This window comes from Eleutherodactylus coqui, chromosome 12 (assembly GCF_035609145.1).
Source record: "Eleutherodactylus coqui strain aEleCoq1 chromosome 12, aEleCoq1.hap1, whole genome shotgun sequence".
In the NCBI taxonomy this organism is placed as follows: domain Eukaryota; kingdom Metazoa; phylum Chordata; class Amphibia; order Anura; family Eleutherodactylidae; genus Eleutherodactylus; species Eleutherodactylus coqui.
In genome coordinates this window covers 29,274,565-29,300,244 of record NC_089848.1, presented here as the reverse complement: position 1 = coordinate 29,300,244, position 25,680 = coordinate 29,274,565, and the positions used below count along the sequence as shown (strand labels likewise).

At 42.3% G+C, this 25,680-nt stretch overlaps 1 protein-coding gene across 2 annotated transcripts in view; it reads left to right on the top strand.

The window, feature by feature from the left end:
• Positions 1-13,351: 13,351 nt before the first annotated feature.
• Positions 13,352-25,680, top strand: part of LOC136586775 (acyl-CoA dehydrogenase family member 11-like) — a 50,331-nt gene continuing 38,002 nt past the window's right edge. Inside the window, exons 1-3 of one of the 2 annotated variants that reach the window (XM_066584991.1) lie at positions 18,255-18,378; positions 22,641-22,764; positions 25,394-25,471. In XM_066584991.1, coding sequence (XP_066441088.1) covers positions 18,335-18,378; positions 22,641-22,764; positions 25,394-25,471 — 246 coding nt within the window. In that variant the 5' untranslated portion in view covers positions 18,255-18,334. Of the gene's footprint in view, positions 13,470-18,254; positions 18,379-22,640; positions 22,765-25,393; positions 25,472-25,680 lie in introns of those variants that run through there. The other variant, XM_066584992.1, reaches the window with a different exon arrangement.

The following is a 25,680-nucleotide window of genomic DNA, read 5'->3' as shown; positions in this document are numbered from 1 at the left end:
TCCTATGAAACGTGGTTGCACAAGCGTGAACAGTTAGCATACTCACGAAGTGAAGCACGCTTATTCAAATTTGGGAACAAAGCAGGTAAACTTATGGTAAATCTAGCAAGGGGACCTTTTGCAGCATCAAATATCTCTGGCCTAAAAGATGAGCATAGCAAAGTACAATCGCACCCAAAAAAGATCAATGACATCTTCTATAAATTCTATTCACAATTATATACACAAAATCCAATACAATCAGATATCCCAACTATTGTCCCTTCCCACATCTCATTACCCTCCCTATCAGCAGAGCAGTGTTCGTTCTTAAACGCCCCTATATCACAGACAGAAATAAAAGAAGCTATAGCAAATGTAAAAAATAACAAGGCCCCCGGACCAGACGGATACACAAGCGAATTTTTTAAAATTCTAAAAGACCAAGCAACCCCAATACTGGAAAAACTTTTTAATGGATACATGCAAGAATATCCCATCCCGAATGAAATGAACACAGCCCACATCAAATTATTACCCAAACCGGGCAAAGACCCCACTGAAGCGAAGGCATATCGGCCGATTTCCCTTATCAATACAGACTTAAAATTAATAGCGAAAATTATGGCAGACCGCTTAGCCACAGTACTACCCCATCTGATCTCTCCAGTACAATCTGGGTTCGTGAAGGGTAGGTCTGCCACTATGAATATACGGAAAATATTGACAATTCTCGATGCTGTTAAAAGTAACCCATCAGCTCATCCCTTTGCAGCACTCCTAACTATAGACGCAGAAAAGGCGTTTGACAACGTCTCATGGAATTGGTTGAGAGCGGTGATGGATACGATGGGCTTCAAGGGCTCCTTCTACTCTTATATATGGAATCTATACACCTCTCCTCTAGCACAAATTTATACTCCTGGCTTTCTCTCCCCAAGGTTTCCACTACAGAAGGGGACAAGACAGGGATGCCCTTTATCGCCGTTACTTTTTAATATTGCAATAGAACCACTGGTGTATATGCTGGAGGAAAGCAAAGATATAGAAGGGGTCAAGATCAATAATCAAACTATTAAATCCATGCTCTTTGCAGATGATATCATGTTGGTACTGGCACAACCGCATAGAGATTTGCCACGGGTTTTTGCTCTCCTTGAGTCATTTGGGAAACAATCTGGGTTTAGGGTCAATACCACAAAATGTGAATTGCTAGATATTTCTCCTCGGGGTAATTTGCATAATATAGACATTAAAAAAATACTGGTCACCTTGGTAAAGACCTCCATTAAGTATTTGGGAATAAATATAGGTAGGGTCCCTGAGAGTATATATAAATTGAACTACCCCCCAATAATACATAAAATCATAAACGAACTACATAAATGGAACAACCTCCTACTTTCATTTTTGAGCCGATGTCATCTGATTAAAATGATTAGTTTTCCAAAGCTTCTCTATCCATTGCAATCTATCCCACTTTTACTTAAACAACAAGATTTGGGAAGGCTAAACACAGCATTCACGGCCTTTATCTGGTCCCGCAAACGTCCACGTATATTCTTGAAAAAGCTTATGCTACCTAAGACTAGAGGTGATATTATAATTTATTAAAAACCACTAACCTTGAGGGAGGTGGTTGAACTAAACAGACATACAATTACAGACAAGGACACAAATATCAATCGTCAAAAGGACGAGATAAGGGTAGATTATTATTGGGGAAAGATATATTGATATATAAAGCACCAATTTTTCTATATGAGAAACAAAGGCAAACAAAATGTCCGCTTGGTGGCAACCAAATTTCTATGCCAAAAATGGGCAAATAGTTATATCGTGTGGACACTATGCTGATAATACGTGTCCAAAAATCAGAAAAAATACCCCAATCATAAAGTATGTAATATGATGCGATTGTGGGCTGTGCTTATTGCTTTCACCAATAGTTTAAACCCTTATTACTTTACCATTTGGGTCTATACATGACACTACTAAGTGTGTTCTATGACAATCCAATACTTTTTGTTATTGATTAGCCACTGCGCGTAAGATAGTCTAGAGCCGTGGTCACAGGACGAATAACCTGCTAATAATGCAGAGCTGAATAAATTTCAATCAGGACTGCAGATATATGATTGATTAGGGTTAAGCGTCTGATCATCCACATTATTCAAAGGATTAGACGCCTGATCGTCGACGCGTTTCCACAGTGTCCCATGCCGCGGGGCACTGCTTCATCAGGACGAATACAGTAAGTTTTGATTAGTTGCCAGAAAATTATTGACAACAGTTGTCAATGACACCAAGAGTAGGAACAGTAAATTGTAAATCGTTCCAATATTAGTGTTCAATAGTAGCTGTAATATCATACAGTCTGCACCAGGGGGCAGCAGAGCACAGGTGATTATGATATCAAAAATAGCTCTGTTTGTGCCTACGTAACCCCTGACGCGGTGAGGTGCCGGGAGGGCTGATAACTGCAAAGTACAGGACTAGATTAGGTGATTATACTGATACCTGAGGTCTGTCTGAGTGTGGTGCTGCCCGTTTGGGCTTTGCTGCCTTGAGTATTGGCTAGCTAGTGCAACGTTTAGTATCAGTCAATTTACTGTTCCTACTCTTGGTGTCATTGACAACTGTTGTCAATAATTTTCTGGCAACTAATCAAAACTTACCGTATTCGTCCTGATGAAGCAGTGCCCCGCGGCATGGGACACTGTGGAAACGCGTCGACGATCAGGCGTCTAATCCTTTGAATAATGTGGATGATCAGACGCTTAACCCTAATCAATCATATATCTGCAGTCCTGATTGAAATTTATTCAGCTCTGCATTATTAGCAGGTTATTCGTCCTGTGACCACGGCTGTAGACTATCTCACGCGCAGTGGCTAATCAATAACAAAGAGTATTGGATTGTCATAGAACACACTCAGTAGCGTCATGAATAGACCCAAATGGTAAAGTAATAAGGGTTTAAACTATTGGTGAAAGCAATAAGCACAGCCCACAATCGCATCATATTACACATTTTATGACTGGGGTATTTTTTCTGATTTTTGGACACGTATTATCAGCATAGTGTCCACACGATATAACTATTTGCCCATTTTTGGCATAGAAATTTGGTTGCCACCAAGCGGACATTTTGTTTGCCTTTGTTTCTCATATAGAAAAATTGGTGCTTTATATATCAATATATCTTTCCCCAATAATAATCTACCCTTTATCTCGTCCTCTTGACGATCGATATTTGTGTCCTTGTCTGTTTTTGTATGTCTGTTTAGTTCAACCACCTCCCTCAAGGTTAGTGGTTTTTAATAAATTATAATATCAATAAAGTTTATTTTAGTCCTAAGGCCTTCCAGTGATAAGGTCCTATTTGCTCAAGAGCCTTATTGCCACAGTGATTTGCTAAGACTAGAGGTGGATTGAACTTTCCAGATATACGTGCATATAATATAGCCAGCCTTATGCGACATTCAGTTGACTGGCTACTGAAGACAAGTCATTTCTCAAACTACCAGCTAGAGAATGACCTGATGCATCCTTGGAGCTTAAACGCTCTCCTACACACAGGATTTTTTAGTCTTCCGTCGGGGGCCAAACATTCTACTATGGCAAAGGACACCATTGCTGCCTGGAAAATAACCCACAAAAACTATCAGCTAGCGTTCAAATTGTCAAAACATATGGATTTGTGGGGGCATCCGGAGTTCAAAGAAGGGCTAGACAATAAAATGTTCGAGCTATGGCGTAGTAGGGGAATTATGAAAGTTCACCACCTTCTTCATCATAGAGAACCTAGGAACAAAACGTTTGAAGAGCTTCGTGAAGTATATGGCCGACCCGCATCACACTTTTTACCATATGCACAAATAAAGGGTTTTCTAAGAGCTAGACTTGGGGATGTCTCCAAAGAGGCAAAAACAAATCCAATTGACATGCTCCTGCAAGGATCATCGCAAAGGCATTCTATATCTGATCTATACTATCGATTCAGGGAGGGCTGGGCCGAAACAGATAGTACACCTCTGTTTAAAAAGTGGGAACGGGAACTACAAGACCCAGAACTATCTCAAAAACTGGTAGATGGTTGGATCTCTATAAGAAAGTCTATAACCAATGAGAGATGGAGGGAAACTTATTTTAAAATCATACATGGAGCGATTTATGGTTTCAACATACCCCTGAACCCCGGGAGCCCAGCTAGACTGCAGGCGTGCCCTAGATGCTCACTACCAAAAACAGATATTCTGCATGGAATCTGGCATTGCCCCCAAATCAAAACACTCTGGACAGAAATTAAATCTTTGATACATGAACTTGCAGGAATTACTCTACCATTGAGCCCAGAAACTTATGTATTTCACTCTCTCCCTAGCCATATAAAAAACGCTGATTTGATACACACTATTCTTATAATAGGCAAGAGGAGCATGTTAGCAAAATGGTTGCAGGCCAGTCCCCCGGGAGTAACAGATATACTGCAACAACTAAAACACCTTCTAAAAATGGAGAGACTGGAGACGGAAAAACTGGCAGAATCCCAAGCATCAAAATGTTTTAGGAAATGGCGGGTTTTCATAGAAAGATTCATGGACCCGGATGAGATCTTAGAATGCATGCGCCCATTTAGTAACACATCCTGGTATCACACTCAAGCAGGAGCGGAGAGATTAGGAAGATTAAAAATAACATAAAGCAATGTTATTAAATCATATAGGAGAGGAGAAGCTGATATTTTCAGGCAATAAACTGAATTTTTATATATAGATACGCCATAGCATCTAGTAAATTAATAAAAAAAAAAAACAAAGTAACACAAAGCTGGACTCTTAAGGTCCACTGTTAAATGTTCGTTGATTTATTTTATTTTGTTCTATGTAGACAATTAAAGCTAATGTGCTATATATATAATTGTTAACCATTGCGATGCAATTACTCAACATGTACATGTGTCAAAGATGTTAATGTGATTTAACTATGCAATTTATTTTTCTCTTGTATCGTCATGTGAGTTGCTATGTTTTGTTTTTGATTATGAAAAAATTGTAATAAAAAAAGAGTTTTGAAAAAAAAAAAAAAGTAAGTACACAATGTATCCCACTTTAATGCTTTGCTTTCAATACATTTCCATAATGCCCTTATCTCCCAATGTATTCAATGACATGATTTTATGTTTTTGTCTTGTAGGCTAGAAAATTTGGCATTTTGACGCTGTTTTCTGACCCTGTGAGTTGATGGACGATACGCTTGAAAGAAGACCAAAATCCTGCTGGATGGTGAGTATGCTTCAAGGTCCCACATTCTGTCACATTTCAAAAGCTTTAAACATAGACTATATGCAATCATCATGTATCAGAAAGCTTAAAAGCCTTAAAGCGGTTGTCCCGCGCCGAAACGGGTTTTTTTTTTTTCACCCCCCCCCCCCCCCCCCGTTCGGCGCGAGACAACCCCGATGCAGGGGTTAAAAAAGAACACCGGAGAGCGCTTACCTGAATCCCCGCGCTCCGGTGACTTCTTACTTACCTGCGGAAGATGGCCGCCGGGATCTTCTCCCTCGGTGGACCGCAGGGCTTCTGTGCGGTCCATTGCCGATTCCAGCCTCCTGATTGGCTGGAATCGGCACGTGACGGGGCGGAGCTACACAGAGGCGGCATCCTGCACGAGCGGCCCCATTCAGAAAAGAAGAGGACCCGGACTGCGCAAGCGCGGCTAATTTGGCCATTAGCCGCCGAAAATTAGTCGGCTCCATGGGAACGAGGACGCTAGCAACGGAGCAGGTAAGTGAAAAACTTCTTATAACTTCTGTATGGCTCATAATTAATGCACAATGTACATTACAAAGTGCATTAATATGGCCATACAGAAGTGTATAGACCCACTTGCTGCCGCGGGACAACCCCTTTAATACTGAGATTGCATTTAATACTACAAACTTCTACAAAGTTGCTTTCTAGCTAGTGCAAGGAAAAGGTCAGCGGATGAAGACGATCTCTCTGCTTGCAACTTGCGTGACCCGGGCATCTCTTGACCTGCAGATAGTATGGGCATTTGTTAATGCGTATCGCACGAGCCATGACATGGTTTATGCACTTTTGTGGAACCATGCAATGTTCTGCAGTATGTTTCAAAGGAGCATCTTCAACGTTTGGATACTAGAAGATATTTTGGACCTTCCATCAAGCTAGAACTCAACAACAAGCTCCTTGAAGAACTTTTGAGGCCTGCATTCATCATTTGTGAACACTAAGTCAAAGTAAGTACACAATGTATCCTTCTTTAATGCTTTGCTTTCAATACATTTCCATAATGCCCTTATCTCCCAATGTATTCAATGACATGATTTTATGTTTTTGTCTTGTAGGCCAGAAAAGTCGGCATTTTGACGCTCTTTTCCGACCCCTGGAGTTGATGGACGATACGCTTGAAAGAAGACCAAAATCCTGCTGGATGGTGAGTATGTTTCAAGGTCCCACATTCTGTCACATTTCAAAAGCTTTAAACATAGACTATATGCAATCATCATGTATCAGAAAGCTTAAAAGCCTTAATACTGAGATTGCATTTAATACTACTACCCTGTTTCCCCGAAAATAAGACGCGTTTTATATTAATTTTTGCTCCCAAAAATGCGCTACATCTTATTTTCAGGGGGTGTCTTATTTCGCTGCGGCAAATCCATCTGTAGCCGCTAATCCCTCAATTGGCCAGCTTTGTGGACAAAATTTCTCAGAAATCTCGTCCACATGGGACAGCAAATCTGTCACGGCAAAGCTGGGAGAAGCCGGTTTTGTGGTGCGGATTCACCGGCCACAGAAATGGAAAAGCGTGCAGCCAGGTCGCTTCAAAACAAGCGGCTGAGTGCCGTGGGTTTTGAAGCAGCGCTTTCCCGGCGGAAATCTCGCTGTTTATCGCTGTGGCCAAACTACGAGATTTCCGCTGGAAATACGCTCTGTGAGAACCCAGCCTTAAGAATCACACACAGGTTGCCTGACTCACACACAGAGCCATAAAAAAATAAGGGCTGTAAAGTAACGTACATGTCTGCAGACAGAAGTTCCTGTACCACCTGTAAGCAGGGATGGTATTGCAGCTTCCGGACACCAGGGGGAGCTCATCACAGCAGACATGTACAGCAGGAACAGAACGTACAGTATGGACTTTTCCAGCCAGCAAGGGGAGCTCACAACAGCACACTCGTACAGCACAGCAGGGACAGGATAACAGCAGACTGTCTGCAGATCTACCTATACATGTGGAGGTAGGAGACAACAGGGATGGCAGCAGGGGACAGGCCTCTTGACTTGCCTGCACACTTTACTATGCCTTACTATCGGGGGGTGCCTTATATTTGGGACTTCAGCAAATTTCAGGGGGTGTCTTATTTTCAGGGGGTGCCTTATTTTCGGGGAAACACGGTAACTTCTACAAAGTTGCTTTCTAGCTAGTGCAAGGAAAAGGTCAGAGGAGGAAGACGATCTCTCTGCTTGCAACTTGCGTGACCCGGGTATCTCTTGACCTGCAGCCTGAAACCATTGTCCATTCCAGGCCTGTATGTTTGCATTGAGACTAAGCTAAGAAGGACATTTTTAACTTCTGGGTTTTCTTGTGCAATGTTCACACATTTTGCAATGTTATATGCAGTAAAAAGCACTTGATAAAGAAGTGTTCTTACTGCAATGTTGTGAAATGTTGTGCATGCACAAAGCTATGGGCGTTTGTTAATGCGTATCTCATGAGCCATGACATGGTTTATGCACTTTTGTGGAACCATGGAATGTTTTGCAGTATGTTTCGAAGGAGCATCTTCAACTTTTGGATATTAGAAGACATTTTGGACCTTCCATCAAGCTAGAACTCAACATCAAGCTCCTTGAAGGACTTTTGAGGCCTGCCTTCATCATTTGTGAACACTAAGTCAAAGTAAGTACACAATGTATCCCACTTTAATGCTTTGCTTTCAATACATTTCTATTATGCCCTTATCTCCCAGTGTATTCAATGACATGATTTTATGTTTTTGTCTTGTAGGCCAGAAAATTCGGCATTTTGACGCTGTTTTCCGACCCCGTGAGTTGATGGACGATACGCTTGAAAGAAGACCAAAATCCTGCTGGATGGTGAGTATGTTTCAAGGTCCCACATTCTGTCACATTTCAAAAGCTTTAAACATAGACTATATGCAATCATCATGTATCAGAAAGCTTAAAAGCCTTAATACTGAGATTGCATTTAATACTACTAACCTCTACAAAGTTGCTTTCTAGCTAGTGCAAGGAAAACGTCTGCGGTGAAGACGATCTTTCGGCTTACAACTTGCGTGACCCGGGCATCTCTTGACCTGCAGCCTGAAACCATTGTCCGATCCAGGCTGGTATGACTGCATTGAGACTAAGGTAAGAATGACTTTTTTAACTTCTTGGTTTTCTTGTGCAATGTTCACACATTTCGCAATGGTATATGCAGTAAAAAGCACTTGACAAAGAAGTGTTCTTACTGCAATGTTGTGAAATGTTGTGCATGCACAAAGCTATGGGCGTTTGTTAATGCGTATCTCATGAGCCATGACATGGTTTATGCACTTTTGTGGAACCATGGAATGTTCTGCAGCATGTTTCGAAGGAGCATCTTCAACTTTTGGATACTAAAAGACATTTTGGACCTTCCATCAAGCTAGAACGCAATAGCAAGCTCCTTGAAGAACTTTTGAGGCCTGCATTCATCATTTGTGAACACTAAGTCAAAGTAAGTACACACTGTATCCTTCTTTATGCTTTGCTTTCAGTACATTTTTAGAATGCCCTTATCCCCCAATTTATTCAATGACATGATTTTATGTTTTTGTCTTGTAGGTCAGAAAATTTGGCATTTTGACGCTGTTTTCCGACCCCTGGAGTTGATGGACGATATGCTTGAAAGAAGACCAAAATCCTGCTGGGTGGTGAGTATGTTTCAAGGTCCCACATTCTGTCACATTTCAAAAGCTTTAAACATAGACTATATGCAATCATCATGTATCAGAAAGCTTAAAAGCCTTAATACTGAGATTGCATTTAATACTACTAACTTCTACAAAGTTGCTTTCTAGCTAGTGCAAGGAAAAGGTCAGCGGATGAAGACGATCTCTCTGCTTGCAACTTGCGTGACCTGGGCATCTCTTGACCTGCAGATAGTATGGGAGTTTGTTAATGCGTATCACATGAGCCATCACATGGTTGATGCAGTTTTGTGGAACCATGCAATGTTCTGCAGTATGTTTCGAAGGAGCATCTTCAACTTTTGGATACTAGAAGACATTTTGGACTTTCCATCAAGCTAGAACTCAACATCAAGCTCCTTGAAGGACTTTTGAGGCCTATATTCATGATTTGTGAACACTAAGTCAAAGTAAGTACACAATGTATCCCACTTTAATGCTTTGCTTTCAATACATTTCCATAATGCCCTTATCTCCCAGTGTATTCAATGACATGATTTTATGTTTTTGTCTTGTAGGCCAGAAAAGTCGGCATTTTGACGCTGTTTTCCGACCCCGTGAGTTGATGGACGATACGCTTGAAAGAAGACCAAAATCCTGCTGGATGGTGAGTATGTTTCAAGGTCCCACATTCTGTCACATTTCAAAAGCTTTAAACATAGACTATATGCAATCATCATGTATCAGAAAGCTTAAAAGCCTTAATATTGAGATTGCATTTAATACTACTAACTTCTACAAAGTTGCTTTCTAGCTAGTGCAAGGAAAAGGTCAGCGGATGAAGACGATCTCTCTGCTTTCAGCAGAGGCCAAAAACAATAAAAAAGAATTTTGAGGGTATGTCAAAAGTAAAACAAAAGTCAAAGATAGTATTGCATGTTTGCAGGCAGAAAATTGTGAATTGGTTAAACATGATGTTGAGAAGGCTATCTATAAGCAGAGAGATGGTGAGGGAACACTTAGCTAACTTAAATTAATTAAAGTCTCAAGGTACAGATGAATTACATCCTAGAATACTGAAGGAAGCAGCAGAGATCATTGCTGAACCACTCACCGTAATCTTTGAAAATTCATGGAGAATAGGAGAAGTCCCAGAAGATTGGAGAAGGGCAAATGTTGTCCCTATCTTCAAAAAATGGAAAAAGGTGGACACCCAGGAAACTATAGGCCTGTGAGCCTGACTTTATACCGGAAAAGATCTTTGAACAAATTATTAAACAGCATGTATGCAAGTACTTGGATGAGAATGGAGTCATTAACCAGAGCCAGCATAGGTTTATAACAAACAAGTCATGCCAGATTAATCTAATTTCTTTCTATGACAGAATCACCAACTGGGTTGATTGGGAAAATGCAGTGGATATAGTATATCTTGACCTTAGTAAAGCATTTGACAAAGTATCGCATACCATACTTATTGAAAAAAATAACCAAATATGGGATTGACAAGGCAACTGCTAGGTGGATATCCAACTGGCTGAGTGATCGTACTAAAAGAGTGGTCCTAAATGGCTGCACATCCAACTGGAAGAATGTGCCAAGTGGGGTACCACAAGGCTCTGTCCTAGGCCCAGTATTGTTCAACATTTTTATAAATGATCTGGAGGAGGAAATTGATGGGAAACTGATCAAATTTGCTAACCACACAGAGGTAAGAGGGATAGCTAATACTGGAGAAGAGAGAGAGTATTCCAAAAGATCTAGAAAAGCTGAAACACTGGGCGGCAACATACAGAATGGTATTTAACAAGGAGAAATGCAAATCCCTACATCTGTTCAAGAAAAATGAAAAAAGCACATACTGAATGGGAGGAATTGGGCTAAGCAGCACATTTGAAAAAGACTTGGGTATACTAATAGATCACAGTATAAATATGAGTCAACAGTGTGATGCAGCAGCAAATAAGGCAAAAACAATTCTAGGATGTATTAAGAGAAGCATAGAGTCTAGATCACGTGAGGTAATTATCCCCCTCTTCTCTTCCTTAGTCAGACCTCATCTGGAATATTGTGTCCAGTTCTGAGCACCCCAATTTAAAATAGATATAGAAAAACTGGATCAAGTTCAGAAAAGAGTTACCAGGATGGTGAGCGGTCTGCAAATCATGTCCTATGAGGAACGGTTAAAGGATCTGGGAATGTTTAGCTTGCAAAAAGGAAGCCTGAGCGGAGACTTAATAGCGGTCTACAGATATCTGAAGGGTTGTCACAGTGCAGAGGGATCAGCCCTATTCTCATCTGCACAAGGAAAAACTAAAAGCAATGGGATGAAACTCAAAGAGAGTAGACAGATTAGATATTAGAAGAAACTTTCTGACAGTGAGGGGGATCAATGAGTGGAACAGGTTGGCACGGGAGGTGGTGAGTTCTCCTTCAATGGAAATCTTCAAACAGAGGCTGGACAGATATCTCTCTGGGATTATTTAGTGAACAGCGTTGAGCAGGGGGTTGGACCCAATGACCCTGGAGGTCCCTTCCACCTCTACCATTCTATGATATTGCACATTTTATATCAGTAAAGATTTTCAATCTAAGATCGAATATGTGATTTAAGTATTCCCTTATTTTGTTTTGAGCAGTGTGTGTGTATAAGTCTGTGCATTCAATGACAGGATCAGTTTAGAGGCTGGTTGCAGTAGTAATGTTCTAAATTAGCAGCTGTGAGGTACTGAGGGGCGTGATAGTGGATGGTCGCTACGTCGCCCCTAGGTTCCGTTATTATGCCTAGTGGGGCTGGAGGAAGGCCATGTCCCACTGTTTGAGATATGAAAATCCAGGAGTGCAATGTAATCTCCAGCAAGTAGTTGCTGGAGATCTTTTCTTTAAAAGTCTTTGGGCCTGGATTTTTGGAATGGATGACAGGTTGGTAGTGGGGCCATCCATTCCACTTCCTCTACTCCAGGTTATGTGCAAGGTCAATCAGCACAGGTGCTGAGGGTGGGCCAGGAAGAGGTGTAAATAAATAGCACTGTGCACTGACACAGGAAGAGACTGGATGGCTGCTGGACCCAGGCAGCCTGACATACCTGCTGGAGGTAAAGGCCCTGCTGTTTGGCGCACCTGCTGAACGTGTCCTGTACAGGCATGGACTGCCTATTATCCTAATGCTGGACTATTGTTTTCTTGACTGAAGCTAAGGCTGGATTTGTTTTGATTTTCTGGACTGAAATTAACACAGGTCACGCCTGTACCTGGACTGTAAATACTTGTCTCCATCTCTGACTGCCGCAAACCTGTACTCTACTGAGCTGTCTTCCCACACAGCTCAATATTTATTCACATGTCCACCGTAAAATCTTATTTAATTACGCAGCAGCCCAAAAAAAAGACACCAGTGGCCAAGAATTCATTCTGTGTTGGAGGTTCTATTTGGAGTCTTCATCATAGATTCCGCTAACTTACTGTAAAAAAAAAAAAAAGTAGTTGCATGTAACACTTTTTATCCAGTAAGATACTGGACACCATAGTGGAAACACAACACTGTCAATGGGGTCCATTGTGTGCCATTAGTGTTTGGCATATAATGGATCTGGTACTGTCGTTACTTCCATTATGCGGCTCCTATAACAAAGCACAACAATGGAAGTTCTTAAGGACGACGTGAATGAGCCTTTGGTCACCTCACTTTTGGCTTTAACCAAAGCCTATAACAATTTGCCTATGTTATTTCACTTATGTTATATTGTTTGTGACCTCTTCATTCCCCAATGTCTTGTTGCCCAGTTTATGTATATCGTTCTGTGTATATACCTGACAGGTCTCTACATGGCAGAAGCAATATGAACGGGCCGCTCATAGAGAGATACCCGCAATGAACCAACTGGCTGACTGGTTAATGAAGAATGTACCAAGCGATGACCATGAGGAGCGTCTGATCCATGGAGACTTCAGGATTGATAATGTCATTTTTCATCAGACAGAGGTCTTTTATCTTCTATTGTTTGTTACTGCGATCCATGACCTCGCACTTTCAGATATATTTGAGCAGCTTGTAGGACTTATAAATGTATATTAGCTACATATAGTGTTTAGAGATAATTGCAAGTACTTTCCAGGTAGTAGGTTAAGAGATGGATTGTTGTGGTCCGGGCTGCTGCACCTTCTATCTAGTTTAGTATCTATACAGAATGGAGCATGTACTACTATTTCCAAAGGTCTATCATGTAATCTGCTAACTTTACCGTGTGATGTAAGACATAAAACTCTGTATATACCTGGATGCAATACAGCATAGTTAGCATTTCAGCTTTCCGGGGTTCCCTTATGGATCCTATACAATACAAAACAGAATATCGAATGCTGCTGTGCAATATATATATATTGTCCCTACAAGCTGACATTAGACGTTTCTCTCCAGGCCCGTGTAATTGCTGTTCTTGATTGGGAACTCTCTACTATTAGACATCAGATGTCCGCCTCGGCTTACTTTACCTCACCTTATTTTTGGCCACCAGGCATGCCGTACCTCGGACAAGTTAGTAACAAAACCTTTACAGATATTGAAGGTAGGTGTTCCTAATAAATATAGACATGACATGGATTTAGATTGACCTTTTGTCTGGAATTAACTTCTTGCATTTCAATCCTAACACAGCGCTCCTCCCTCAACTGTTTTTGTAACCTGTGATTGTTCTCAGCAAGAGAAACCAAGTAATCTTGTAGATATATCTTTTAATGGCTAACAAAAATACATGATGTTATAGCGAGCTTTCAAATCTACTTAGGGTTCTCCCTCAGGTCTATGGAGTAGATCTGAAGAAACATGCATTTATACACACATATGAACAGGCACAGGCCTGGTGTGATTAATTTGCAGTTAAATCTATGCCATAGCAGGATGAAAAAGCACAGACATTGTATGAGTAAAAGGCATGTGAAAGTTTTATGGTCTCTAAATTTGTGTTAGGGGGTCACCAGCGTGTTATCTCTGCTACAGATTTTTCATATTCTTCACTGGTGTAGTTAGCCCCATCTGATACGCATTCTGTTCTGGAGAGTGGCAAAGGTAGTAATAAATGTATTACTTATTAATAGATTTATTACTACGTTCACACCTGTTCTGGACCTGAAGAACCTGAATCAATATGTAAAAGTCTGATATTTTCACATCGAGTCTCTGATATGTCATTGCATCCATGGAACAGAAGGAGTTTCTTCCCTCTGTCGACATCAAGCGTTACAGGCTTATGCTGAATTGTGCCTGAGAAAGGAGAATACAGGCTCTGAAACGCATTGCACTTTTATATATTCATCAAGTTTAAACCATTTATTTATCAGTACTGGTTCTCCAACCATCCTTAGCCACTTGGTCAATGCTTGACCTTACTTTGGTGGTTTTTCATGTCTGGAGCACTCTGAGCTCTTTTCTCTTTTGACTTCCAGTTCTCACCCCTCCCTGGGGCTGCCTTTACTCACAGGGATTTCTCCTTGCTTTAGCTCTCCTCCGGATGTCCTTCGGGACAGGGTGACTCCCTTTCTGCAAAGCATTCTTTCTATACACAGTTGTGGCTGGCAATCCCCACCCAAAGATTTGACTGCAATCAACTGGATACATACCTAGAGGTGCTGTCCTACCAAGCTTGCTTCGTGATCTGTCAACATCAAGGATGACTACCTCCATATCCCCATATGTTGAGCGAACCAGTGTTTTCTCCAATTCGCTGTCTGGTCCGATAACTATCAATTCACAGATTTCCCATTTGCACTGGCTACAGCCTCCTGAGTATTTACAAAGGTTTTTGCCTCAGTGGTGGCTCTCCTCCACGTCAAGGGGATAGTAGCCATCCCATATCTCGATGACATCATGATAAATGCACCAAACTGGGCCGCCAACCTGTAAAATCTGCACATCACTCTAGACATTCTGTCCAGATTTGGATGGATCATTAACTATCCCAAGTCTTCTGTCTCTAACCTTCACAACATCTAGATTTTCTAGACCTCTTTAACATGACTAAGGCCAGGGTACTCTTACCAGGGAAACTGCTTTGCCTCCAGAGGCAGGCATGCTCTCTACACACTTAGAATGCAACTGCATTAGAGTGCTGTGGCTGATGGTCTTCTCATTCGAGGCGATTCTGATAGGCCAATTTCAAACTCAGCCATTCCAATGGTCCATACTCTCCGAGTGGGACAAATCTCTAGACTCCATAGATTGTAAGATCCAAATGCCTCTGTAAATGCAGCACTTACGTAATTGATGTCTGGATTGCCCAAGAATCCATTTAGGGCGCTTCTTCCTGACCCTTCAATGGCAGTTGTTCACCAAGGATGCCAGCCTCTTCGGCTGGGGGGTACTTTGCAAAATCTCACAGTGCAGGGCACCTGGGCTGAACAGGAGTCCACACTACCCATAAGTGTGTTAGATAAGTGTGTTAGAGTGTGTTAAACCATTCACCGAGCAGGGCTTCTGGCAGACATGCCAGAGACGAAAAATTCAGATTAGGGAAAATCTTTTAATAAGAATGATTAGTTTTGTGAGGGTCCTAGCCCAATATGGACTATATGTTTTCAGAATTGGGTGGCCCAGCTGAATAAAATGCACCCACCCACGTTTCAGTACGGGCCCAGAAACACCCTCAAACTGCTTATCCCCATACCTGGTTATAATTTACGTGTCACGCTTGAAATCAATGAATAGTTAAATCATGACCGGAAATATGCCAGGCACCTATTCCCAATCTGAGGATCTTCCGCGGAGATATGACTAAACTGGGGAATTATGGTTTTCCACAAGTCCATACACATTTACTCCACCCTTCTCTAAATGGCCTGAGAGGGGGCAGGGGAGGTGTGTTCTGGGAAACTGTTAAAACTAAGGGTCTTACAGAGACCCAGGGTCAGACCACGGAGAAATGCTGCTGCATATGGACTGTCATGATTTCTTTTCCAGGAACTCCGCCAATCAGACCCTTTGGGCCGTGTATCCCAAAATCCGGTATCTTTCTTTTAATTTCTTCCTGTTTATTTTAAAAATACTGCTTGGTGTGTATACCTGTATCTCCTTATATTCCAATGTAACATATTTTTCTGTATACTTTTGTACACACACACATATATATATACATATATATTTATATATATTTATATATATATATATATATATATATATATATATATATATTGTGAGACAGTGACTGACAAAGTGCTGGAGGGTGGATACGTGCCACCGAGCGGCCTGGGCTCGGTGGAGGAAGCCAGCATTTCTGTGTCAGCATTTCTGTGTCGCTATGTTACTGACACGTTGTAGTTTGTAAGTGGCTCCAAGCCGCATAGTCCGGGCCGGCTTTTCCTGGAGTGGTCAAAGCGAAGGGTGGGATGGCCACTCCCACGTACCAGGTGAGGCTGGTACCAGGCCTTATAAAGCCTGGGCCTGCAGGTCAGAGAGAGAGCGCGTCTGGCTGAGAGCCAGAGAGAGGGCTCTGTGGAGCAAGGAGCCCAGCTAGCCCAGCTAGCCCAGCGTGTGGGCTGAGAGAGCCAAAAGGCGAGGTTGACAGGGTGACGCCCCTAACCTCAACACCCAGGAGGGTGTGGTGAGACCTCCACAGGTCTGGGGACCGGACTGGCTGTGTACAGCAAGCAAGAAGTATTCTGACAGTGAGTAGTCAGGAACAAGCATATGTATAGGGAGTGCTCAGACGAGCAGGTGTTTATTTACATTTTGGTTTTGTTTCTGCTGCAATAAACCCAGGCAAAGCCTGGACTAAAGAACGTTGTTGCCCGGTGTCACTGTCTCTGGCCGCGGATGCCCACGCTGCTACTGCCCCTAAACGCTAATCCCTCACTAATATATATATATATATATATATATATATATATATATACATAGATACTAGATTGACGCGATGCTCGCTACGCGAACATTAAAATATTACCAAGATGGTTGTAAACATTTTTGCCTTTCCTCAGCAAGCAGTAAATCACAATCGCTGTTCACTCATGTGAGCGGACATGTGGATGCTGCATGGGTGTGAATTGGTGTGGAATGCCGTAGATTGTCCACATGGGAGACTATCGCGGATTACGCAATTCAAATATGGTTTTGTGCAGCTGGTCTGTCTCTCTATCTCTCCCATCTCTATCTCTCTCTGAGTCGCTGGCTGTCTGGCTGACTGTCTCATTAGTTGGCTGTCTGGCTGGCTATTTGGCTCGCTGTCCGTCTATCTGTCTCGCTGGCTATCTATCTGTTTCACTGTCTGGCTGTCTCGCTGTCTTTCTTTGTGTCTCTCTGCTGACTGTCTCTGTCTCTCCTCACTGCTTGCCGCTTGTTACGCTGTGTCTCTTCTCCTGCACTCTTTGCCTTTTCTCCCCCCTCCCCATTGTAGCTTCACTGACTGTCCTCTGTGTCTCTCTCTCCCTCCCCCGTGCACTGATTACCATCTCACTGTTTGCCAGTGATGGCCTATCAGCGTCGCTTAGCAAAACAACGCTACACATTCCATCGCGCTGACACAGCAGCGCTGCCATAGACCTTACATTGTAACTTACACTTGCCGGACTGCTCATTAAAGCTATTAAACTCAAGTTTAATGATTTTACGGCGCTGGTGAGCATGTGCCTCATCTAATGGTACCCAAATCAGCCACCAAAGTTAAAGCAAACGGGTCAAACTGTGGTGCAGGAAAAAGTGGCCTTGTCTGTATTAAAACGAATCATAACGCCGAAGATTGTGTTTAGAATTCATAGTCCGAGTTCCAATTTACCGGTGATATTGTAACAGGCTGGTGGCGGCAGCGTGTAGATTGTGCGCAGTATTTTAGAGAGCGTTAGACTGGACCAGGTGGTGATTTGAGCTCTCGCTTTGCATGCTTGCAGAAGCTCGGGAAAGCTGGATACAAATCAGCTTATATTCTAACGACTCCAGGCTTGAAATCTCGCTAGAGTGATCGATCGAGGCTCTGCCGTGACGGTTGGTAGTGGCAAGTGTGCTCGGCATAATCGATCCATGAGTAATCGGGGATAGAGGTGGAATCGATAGGTATCATCCCCCCTCCTCTGCCTCCTGTCCGTGACAAATAATGAACACAGAAATTTGGACCTAAATAAAACCGCCATGATGATAAAGGTGGAGATTACAGGTGAGAACAATTCTGTATATATAAGACCCTATCGCTTCCACATGCACACGGTAAGAAAAAGGTCTTTGCAGGGTGAGTGGCGGTACGCTCTCTAGGTGTGGATGGTCCGTTATTACACACAAGTTGAAACTTTGCCAAAAACACGGATAAAAAACATCTTCCATGTTGTATGTTTTCAAGATGCAACATATTGTAATGTTGTATTTTGTATGACATTTTTTGTTTTTTAGGGAATTCATGCGAGGTTCCTATATGGAAACTCTTCTGGGGAGAATGGCAGCACAGTTTCGTGCATGGTTCAACCTTTGGCTGAAAACGGGTTAAGACTCGGTAAAAGGTAATGCGTTCAGGACCTCTTGCACGCCCTTATTCTGCCCGTGCAGTTTATTAAAATGGACCCGTCATCAGTTTCATTGTGTCTTATTAAACCATTTTATGTGTGAAACAGTTCAGTAACTCCATAAAGAACTTGCCGATTCTTATTCATATTTACAATAAAAACCCTTTTTTTGAATTTTTTTATTTTGCAGTTGCCACGTTTAAAGACCCATAGCTTTTCATATTTTTCTATGGACAGAGTTATGTAATGTCTTATTTTTTCTGTGATGCTGTACATTTTATTAGTACCATTTCTGGGTACTTTTTTTGTTTACTTGTTGCATTTTTCGAGAAGTGAAATGACCAAAAAAAAGCATTTTGGGTCTGTTTTTTGCTTTTTCTTTTTAAATAGCCTTTGCCACAAGGTATAAAAATACAATCAATTTATTGTATGTGTCTCTGCAGATGCGGCAATACTAAACACATTTTTTTCCCTTTTTTAAAGGGGATTTGAACGATCTTATGATTCTGTATTATCTGAAAGGCATGGCAGATGCAGGGCATAGCAGATCCAGAAGCCATTGTTAGGCCTCCAGTTGCCAACCCATTGCAAATGCCCCCTCTCCCCTCCCCCGTGTGGTTTCATGGTGGAGAGCCGTTGATGTCACAAAAGGAACTTCCTCCCTCTGTGAACTCCATACATGCTGCGATCAACATTGATTGCAACATGTAAGGGGTTAATGATTTCCATTGTTGCAGCAGGAAGCCAGCTGTCAATCACAGTCAGCCACTGCAGCGGATGGTACTGGCTTAACTTCTGAGCCCACAGCATCCATATGCCATTAATACAGGGTAGGAAGGGGTTAAATGTCCACAATCAGTTGACCAATGAGCAAACACTCGTTTGTTGGCTGATCACATTGTTTATATGAGCCAAGAAATACTCCTCATTGGCAGCATGTCTCCTTGCGTAATCAAGGTATCAAGGTACAGACAGCTTGTGACCTGCATGAGGACAGATAACTGTATTAACCTTCATTCATCCTCATAATAGCAATGATCAGCCACAGGTAAGCAGCAGAATATCTGCCATTACATATTTCTTATGTTCTGTTTAATTTGCTTCAACCTCTTAAGGACCAGGTGCATCGTCTGAGGAGCGGGCCCCAGTCTAGGAGACAGCTAGGTGTCTCTACTGTCTCCCACTCGGAGAGTAACCAGGGACACGTCCAAGATGCCGAGAGCAGGCTGTTAAATTAGGTTAACCTCGAAGGAATTGGATAAACTAAATGAGAAAGAACTAGATAATTAAGTCCAACAGTTGGAAAATCAAATAGATATAACTCAACCCAGTACAGAGAGATTTTTTAACCAGGTTCGTCCCTACCCAACCCCTCCTCCCCCCATCTCTGTTAACCCTTCTTCATTTTTTTAATGTATATTTGTTTATTAAAAATGCTTAATAAAACATTTTAAACCAAAATTAGGTTAACCTGAGGTTGGAACATCGAATATCGATATATCGCTAATGCTTTGGCGATACTTTTCATCGATTTTGTCACGTCCGATATATCGGTAACATCGATAGTTTAAGGCGATATAATATCGATTTTTGTAAAGAAGAGACGTGTCTTGTGGTCCGGTGACCAGATCTTCTTTCTTTACATTCCGCCCTTTCCCTTGTGTTGGTACCGGAGGTAGTTTTGCTCGAGGCACTAATGAACTTATAAACAAGTTCTAGAAACTTTTGGAAAGTGTGAGGTGACCCTTTGTCACCAATAAGGTTTGCTGCAGTGGGGTCTTGGGCCCCTCCTCCACATGCGTTTGTTCATCACGTTAGATGTAGGCTCTGAATGCTTGCCTCTAACGTCATGGCTCTGGGCAATGCTTTCTAAATGAAAGCATTTCCACATACAGATGGAAGGCTGCGCTGAACGCACGAAGGTCGCGTTCAGAAAGGAGACACAACTTATCGTGCGTTCAGCGTCTAATGCGAATGCAGTGCCTATAGAAAAGATAGGAGACCCATCTAACGCAATTACAAATGCGTTCGCGTTACCAGGCCCTGCATTGCTTACAAGTTGCCATGGAGACCGTTGGTCCCTCAGCGGCAACTTGAAAAAATGCAGGGCACGCAGCCCCACAAACACACAGAGATCACGCTCACATCCCGCCAGGTCCAGCGGCCATCTTCTGGCCTCCTCGTAGCCGGCAGGACCTTGTTTCATTGTGTTTGCCTCCAATCGTCTTCCTGCACTCCCGGTCATGTCTGCTGGATGGAGCATTGTGAAGGGAGAGCATGCCAGCAAATTAATACTTCTTGGCTCATTAGATAACGACTATTGGGGCCAATGATAAAAAAAACTTCTTTTCATATACCTAATTGTAATTCTATGTTTCATCTGTAATTTTTTATTCTCATTTCTAACTTTAATCTATTTTCCTGTTATTAATAGTTAGAAGTTAATAATAAATTTAACAGTTTAAAGTTTTAAAAGAAATCTATTTTTTTGTTGATTGTTGCTTTATTAACCCCAGACCTGTTTTATTTTTATACAGCATTTTAAAAAGTCGATATATTGAAATATCGATACTTTTCCACCGATATTTTACAATAATCGATAGTTTGTTCAGCGATAGGCGATACTATCGATATTTTTGTGTCGATGTCCCAACCTTAGCTTAACCTACGGAGGGTTTATTTTAGTCCAGTTTTCACGGGTGACACCACCGTTCCTTGCTCCACGGTGATCTCTCGATGCAGGAATAAAGAGTCCACACGCAGGGTTAAGGTTTAAAGGCAGAATTGGGAATGGTCGGTAAAGCCGCTTACGTAAACACAACTTGCAGTAAAGCTCAATACAATCCACACTTGACATCCACTGGCAGATTAGGTAGTGCAGGAGAACAGGTGATGTGACAGGGAGGAAACACGGGAAGACAGAGTGATTTACACTGGCCAAGCTATCTGTGAATCTCTGGGCCCGGACACGTTCTCACGAACACTCCACCGACTCTCTACCGGTACACACCCACAGAGTAGTAGATTTGCATCCAATGCTGCACAGCGGGAACTCGCACTTCTTGTGGCCTTTCACTCGCCTACTCCTCCACAGCACACGTCTACTATCCTCTCGGCCTCTTCCATATCCACTACACACAGACTAAAGGTGTCTGTGTGCAGAGCAGCTTCTCTCCACACAACAGATAGGAAAGACCACCAAAGACATACAGGCTGTACCTTACATCCACATGTATAAAACAAGGTCACATGACAAAAAAAGAGATACTTTTCCAGACATAACCCAGACTGTAACCCATTCAGTGCTGCAGCTCTGCAATACACATTATATTCACTCACATGAACACCTTGACAATACACATAAATACAAGACTACATAAACCATCCAGATACTTCCACACATTAACTTCTGTACACTAAACAGGTTGTTTCGGTTCTAAATGACCAGACACTTTCTAAGGATTTCCCCAATGTGATGGTTTTACTGCCCTATTTTTTTTCTTCAGCTACCAAAATGATTTTTCCTTCATTTCTGTGACACATATGGCTATTTTTAATATCTTTTTTCATGTTTGATATATAATAATATGTATAGTTTTGGATTATAGGGCGCTTACGGCGACGGTTTTGGTTGGCATCGACGATGGGTCATTTTCTTTTTTATATATTTTTTTTAGTTTATTCTGTCCATTTTTAAACCTATTTTTGTAACAATTTTTTTTAACACTTATGTTCCCCATGACATCATATAAGACCTCTGGGGGTCATTCACATAGTTTTTTTTCTTCATTTCATACTTTTCCACTGTAGCTGGGGCATCTATAGGAGCAGCATCCATAGGAACCCCAGTTACAGGGTAAAAACATCCCATGTAATGATAGTAGTCACTGGCAGAGCTGATCTTGGTCTATTAGGACTCCGCAGCTCTGCTGTAACAGAGGGCTCCCAGCGGTCACATGATTGCTGGGTCGCATGGTGGAAGTAATACTTCCACTTTTGCTCTTTAGTACATAGCGTTCATTGAGCGCTATGTAGATTTAAAGGCAGAAGACCAAAGTGGTTAAAAACCACTTCTCCCTTCTGCTCTGGCTGTGTCTGACAGCTGAGAACCCAACTTGCTTCATTGCAGGATCAGAGGCTTTAACCCACACCGAACTTCTGCTATTGCTGGGGATTAAAGTCCAGGAACAAGCACCATATATTTACCATGCTTGGTCTTTAAGAGGTTAATATAATTTGCTCTGTTTAATATTTTCCAGAGAAGTAGCGGCTGTTGAGCCGTCCAACTCCCCGGGGGAGCTGTTCCTGCTCAGTGTCAAAGGGCGACAAGTTTTCCAGCAAGTGAAGAAGTTTATCCAGCAGCACATAATACCTGCACAAAAGGTTCGGATCCCTTCCATAAGGGCGGCTCTATACGACCGTATATCGGCTGTGTTTTCACACCCGGGCTGATATACAGTGTCCTTCTCTGCAGGGGGGGAGTCTGGAAGAGCTGTGAGCTGTGCACTGAGCTCCTGCCCCCTCCCTCCACCCCTCACCACTATTTGCAATGGGAGGGGGTGGGACAGGGCGGAGCTAAGTTGAGGAACTTGGCTCCACCCCCATCCCCTCCTGTTGCAAATAGTGGCCAGGGGCGAGAGCTCAGTGCTTTGCTCCTGGCTCTTCCAGCCTCTTTCCTCTGCAGAGAGGGACACCGTATATCGGCCGGGCGTGAAAACCCAGCCAATATACAGTCACCTGAATAAGCCCTTAGTTAGATAGTGTACCGTGTGATAGACACAATACTTGCATCACAATGCATTTTGGTCTTCTTCTTTAACAATTGAGTTGGTTAGCCAAGATCTAGAGAGCTTCTGATTGTTCTTGTGTTCATTAAACAAAAAAAGTTTAGTACCATGTTTACCAGTATTGCAAAATGTGATTGTTCTCAGCAAGAGAAAATAAAAAATCTTGTAGATATGATACCTTTTAATGGCTAACAAAAAGGCATAATGTTATAATGAGCTTTCCAACCTACGCAGGGTTCTTCCTCAGGCATAATGGAATAGATTCGAAGACTCATACATATATACACACATACATATGAAAAGACACAGACATGGTGTGATTAATTTGCACTTAAAACAATACTAGAACAGGATAAGCAAAGAAGTAAAGACTTAATGAGTCCACTGATAAGGGATGTGAAAGTGTTATGGTCTCTGAATTGGTGTTAGGGGGTCACCAGGCCTGTTGGAGAAACAGGACAAAAACTGAAAGTGAGGATAAGTTCTCCACGCAATTAAAGAAAAAAGACAGAATTACCTGTGGCGGAGCAGTTTTGCAGTCACAGAAAGAACATACAACATATGAAAGCTACTATATTAAAAGGCAACTTCAAATCTCAACTTCATAGAACAATTTCGGAGTACAAGTTTATAATCACATTTGACACTCTCCAGACCAGACTTAACCCTTTCCAATCCACTGTCTGACCTCTGAAAACATTATTATTTAAGGCTGTACAGCTCCGATGTTGGAAGACATCCAACGGGGTTCTCTTACTGTATATTGCCAGCCTCTCTGCTGACAGAGCCTATTCATCGTGTCACCTCATGCAGTACTGGTTTCAGCCAGCATATAGCGCCGTTGTATAACGGCAGAAAAAGAGTAAGTTCCCTAGGAAAAACCAGGATACAAATTGGATTGGAAAGGGTTAACATTGGAGGTGATTTCATGCACCACTGGAAATTATGAGAACTCTATAGCAGAGATAACACGCTGGCCTGTTGACCCTCTTAAGGCCCTTCAAAACTTGTGTTGATTTACACATACACACGTGTACAGAAAGTTTGTGGTCTGTGTACCACATGTTTGAATGCAGCAGGTCTGCAGGCTGTGTATTACTGTATACAGCAGTGCAGGCGTAAACCAACACATAGTTTAAACAGCAGGGGACTGAGCGGCAGACAAATAAGTAAGGCCGCCTGCACATGAGCGGGTCGGATCCGGCAGCGAGAATTCTCGCCGCGGGACCCGACCCGAGAGCCTGCAGTGACGAGCGCGTACTCACCCGCGCCTGGCGGCCCCAGCTCTTTCATGTGCCGGCTGCGGCTCAGCCGGCGCATGCGCAGACCGGAGCCGGCGGCCGGGTGAGTGCGTGCCCCGCACAAAAATAGGACATGTCGCGGTTTGTTTGCCGCGCGAGATTTCGCGCGGCCAAACCGCGGCCGTCTGCATAGGAGTGCGTATTGTAATGCACTCCTATGCAAACTTTCAGTGGCGGAAATCCCGCGGCGGGATTTCCGCCCGTGTGCAGGCGGCCTATAGCAAGTACACTGGTAACTTTTTACTAGCCGAAGAGCTTAGGTGACTAATCAATCATTGCAAAAGTTATCAACCTGCAGCCTGCTCTCACTGAAACAGGGGACTACTGATGAGCTAACTTTCCAAGAGTTAGTTTTGACTAGTTCACCAAATTTGGGGCAAAAAGTTCAGTTCAGTCTGAATTAGTTTGAACCAAACATGAAATTGTTCAATACCCCTAAAACTGGTGTATAACACTAAGGCCGGATTCATACAGAAATATTTGCACGCGCATTTGACATGCAAAATTTGCACGTGCAATGTGCAGTGAATAGAATCCAAAGATTTCAATGGGTTCGTTCACAAGCATGTATTTTTCGTGGGCTATTCCACTGCACAAAAAATACACAACGTGTTTTATTTTCCTGCGCATTTGCACAGTTAATAGAACATATGAAACTCCTTACTGATTACTGCCATGTGGCAGACATCGTTTTGGTGGGTTTTAACAAAGTTCGACCCGAAACACGGTCCATTTATTTCGTTTCGCTCAACACTACAGAATAATCTCTGGCAGCCGGAGTGGTTGGACTCCCAATAATCAGACATTTGTGGCATATTCTGTCAGTATGCCATAGATGTTTCTGTATATTGTTTGGGGATATAAGGTTAGAGTGTAATTTTTGCCATCAGTATATTCAGGCAAATGTGTTTTATGTAATTTTAGGAGGTTTTAGATTATTATGCCAAACATGAACACTCACCGCTTAGATGGAAGAAGCCACTGATCATACAGAAGCTTAAGGTAAGTAGTAACAGATCTACAAGTAACACTGCAAATACAAAAATGCAGATAGAAAGATGGAACACTATTTCTACAGCGCCACCTATTGGAAGGTAGCATTCCTTCATGCCAATGTCAGACTCCCAATAGGTGGCGCTGTAGAGGTATTGTTTCATTTCCTCATTTGCATATTTCCCAGAGGAGCATGCATGGCCTTATATGTCTCCTCA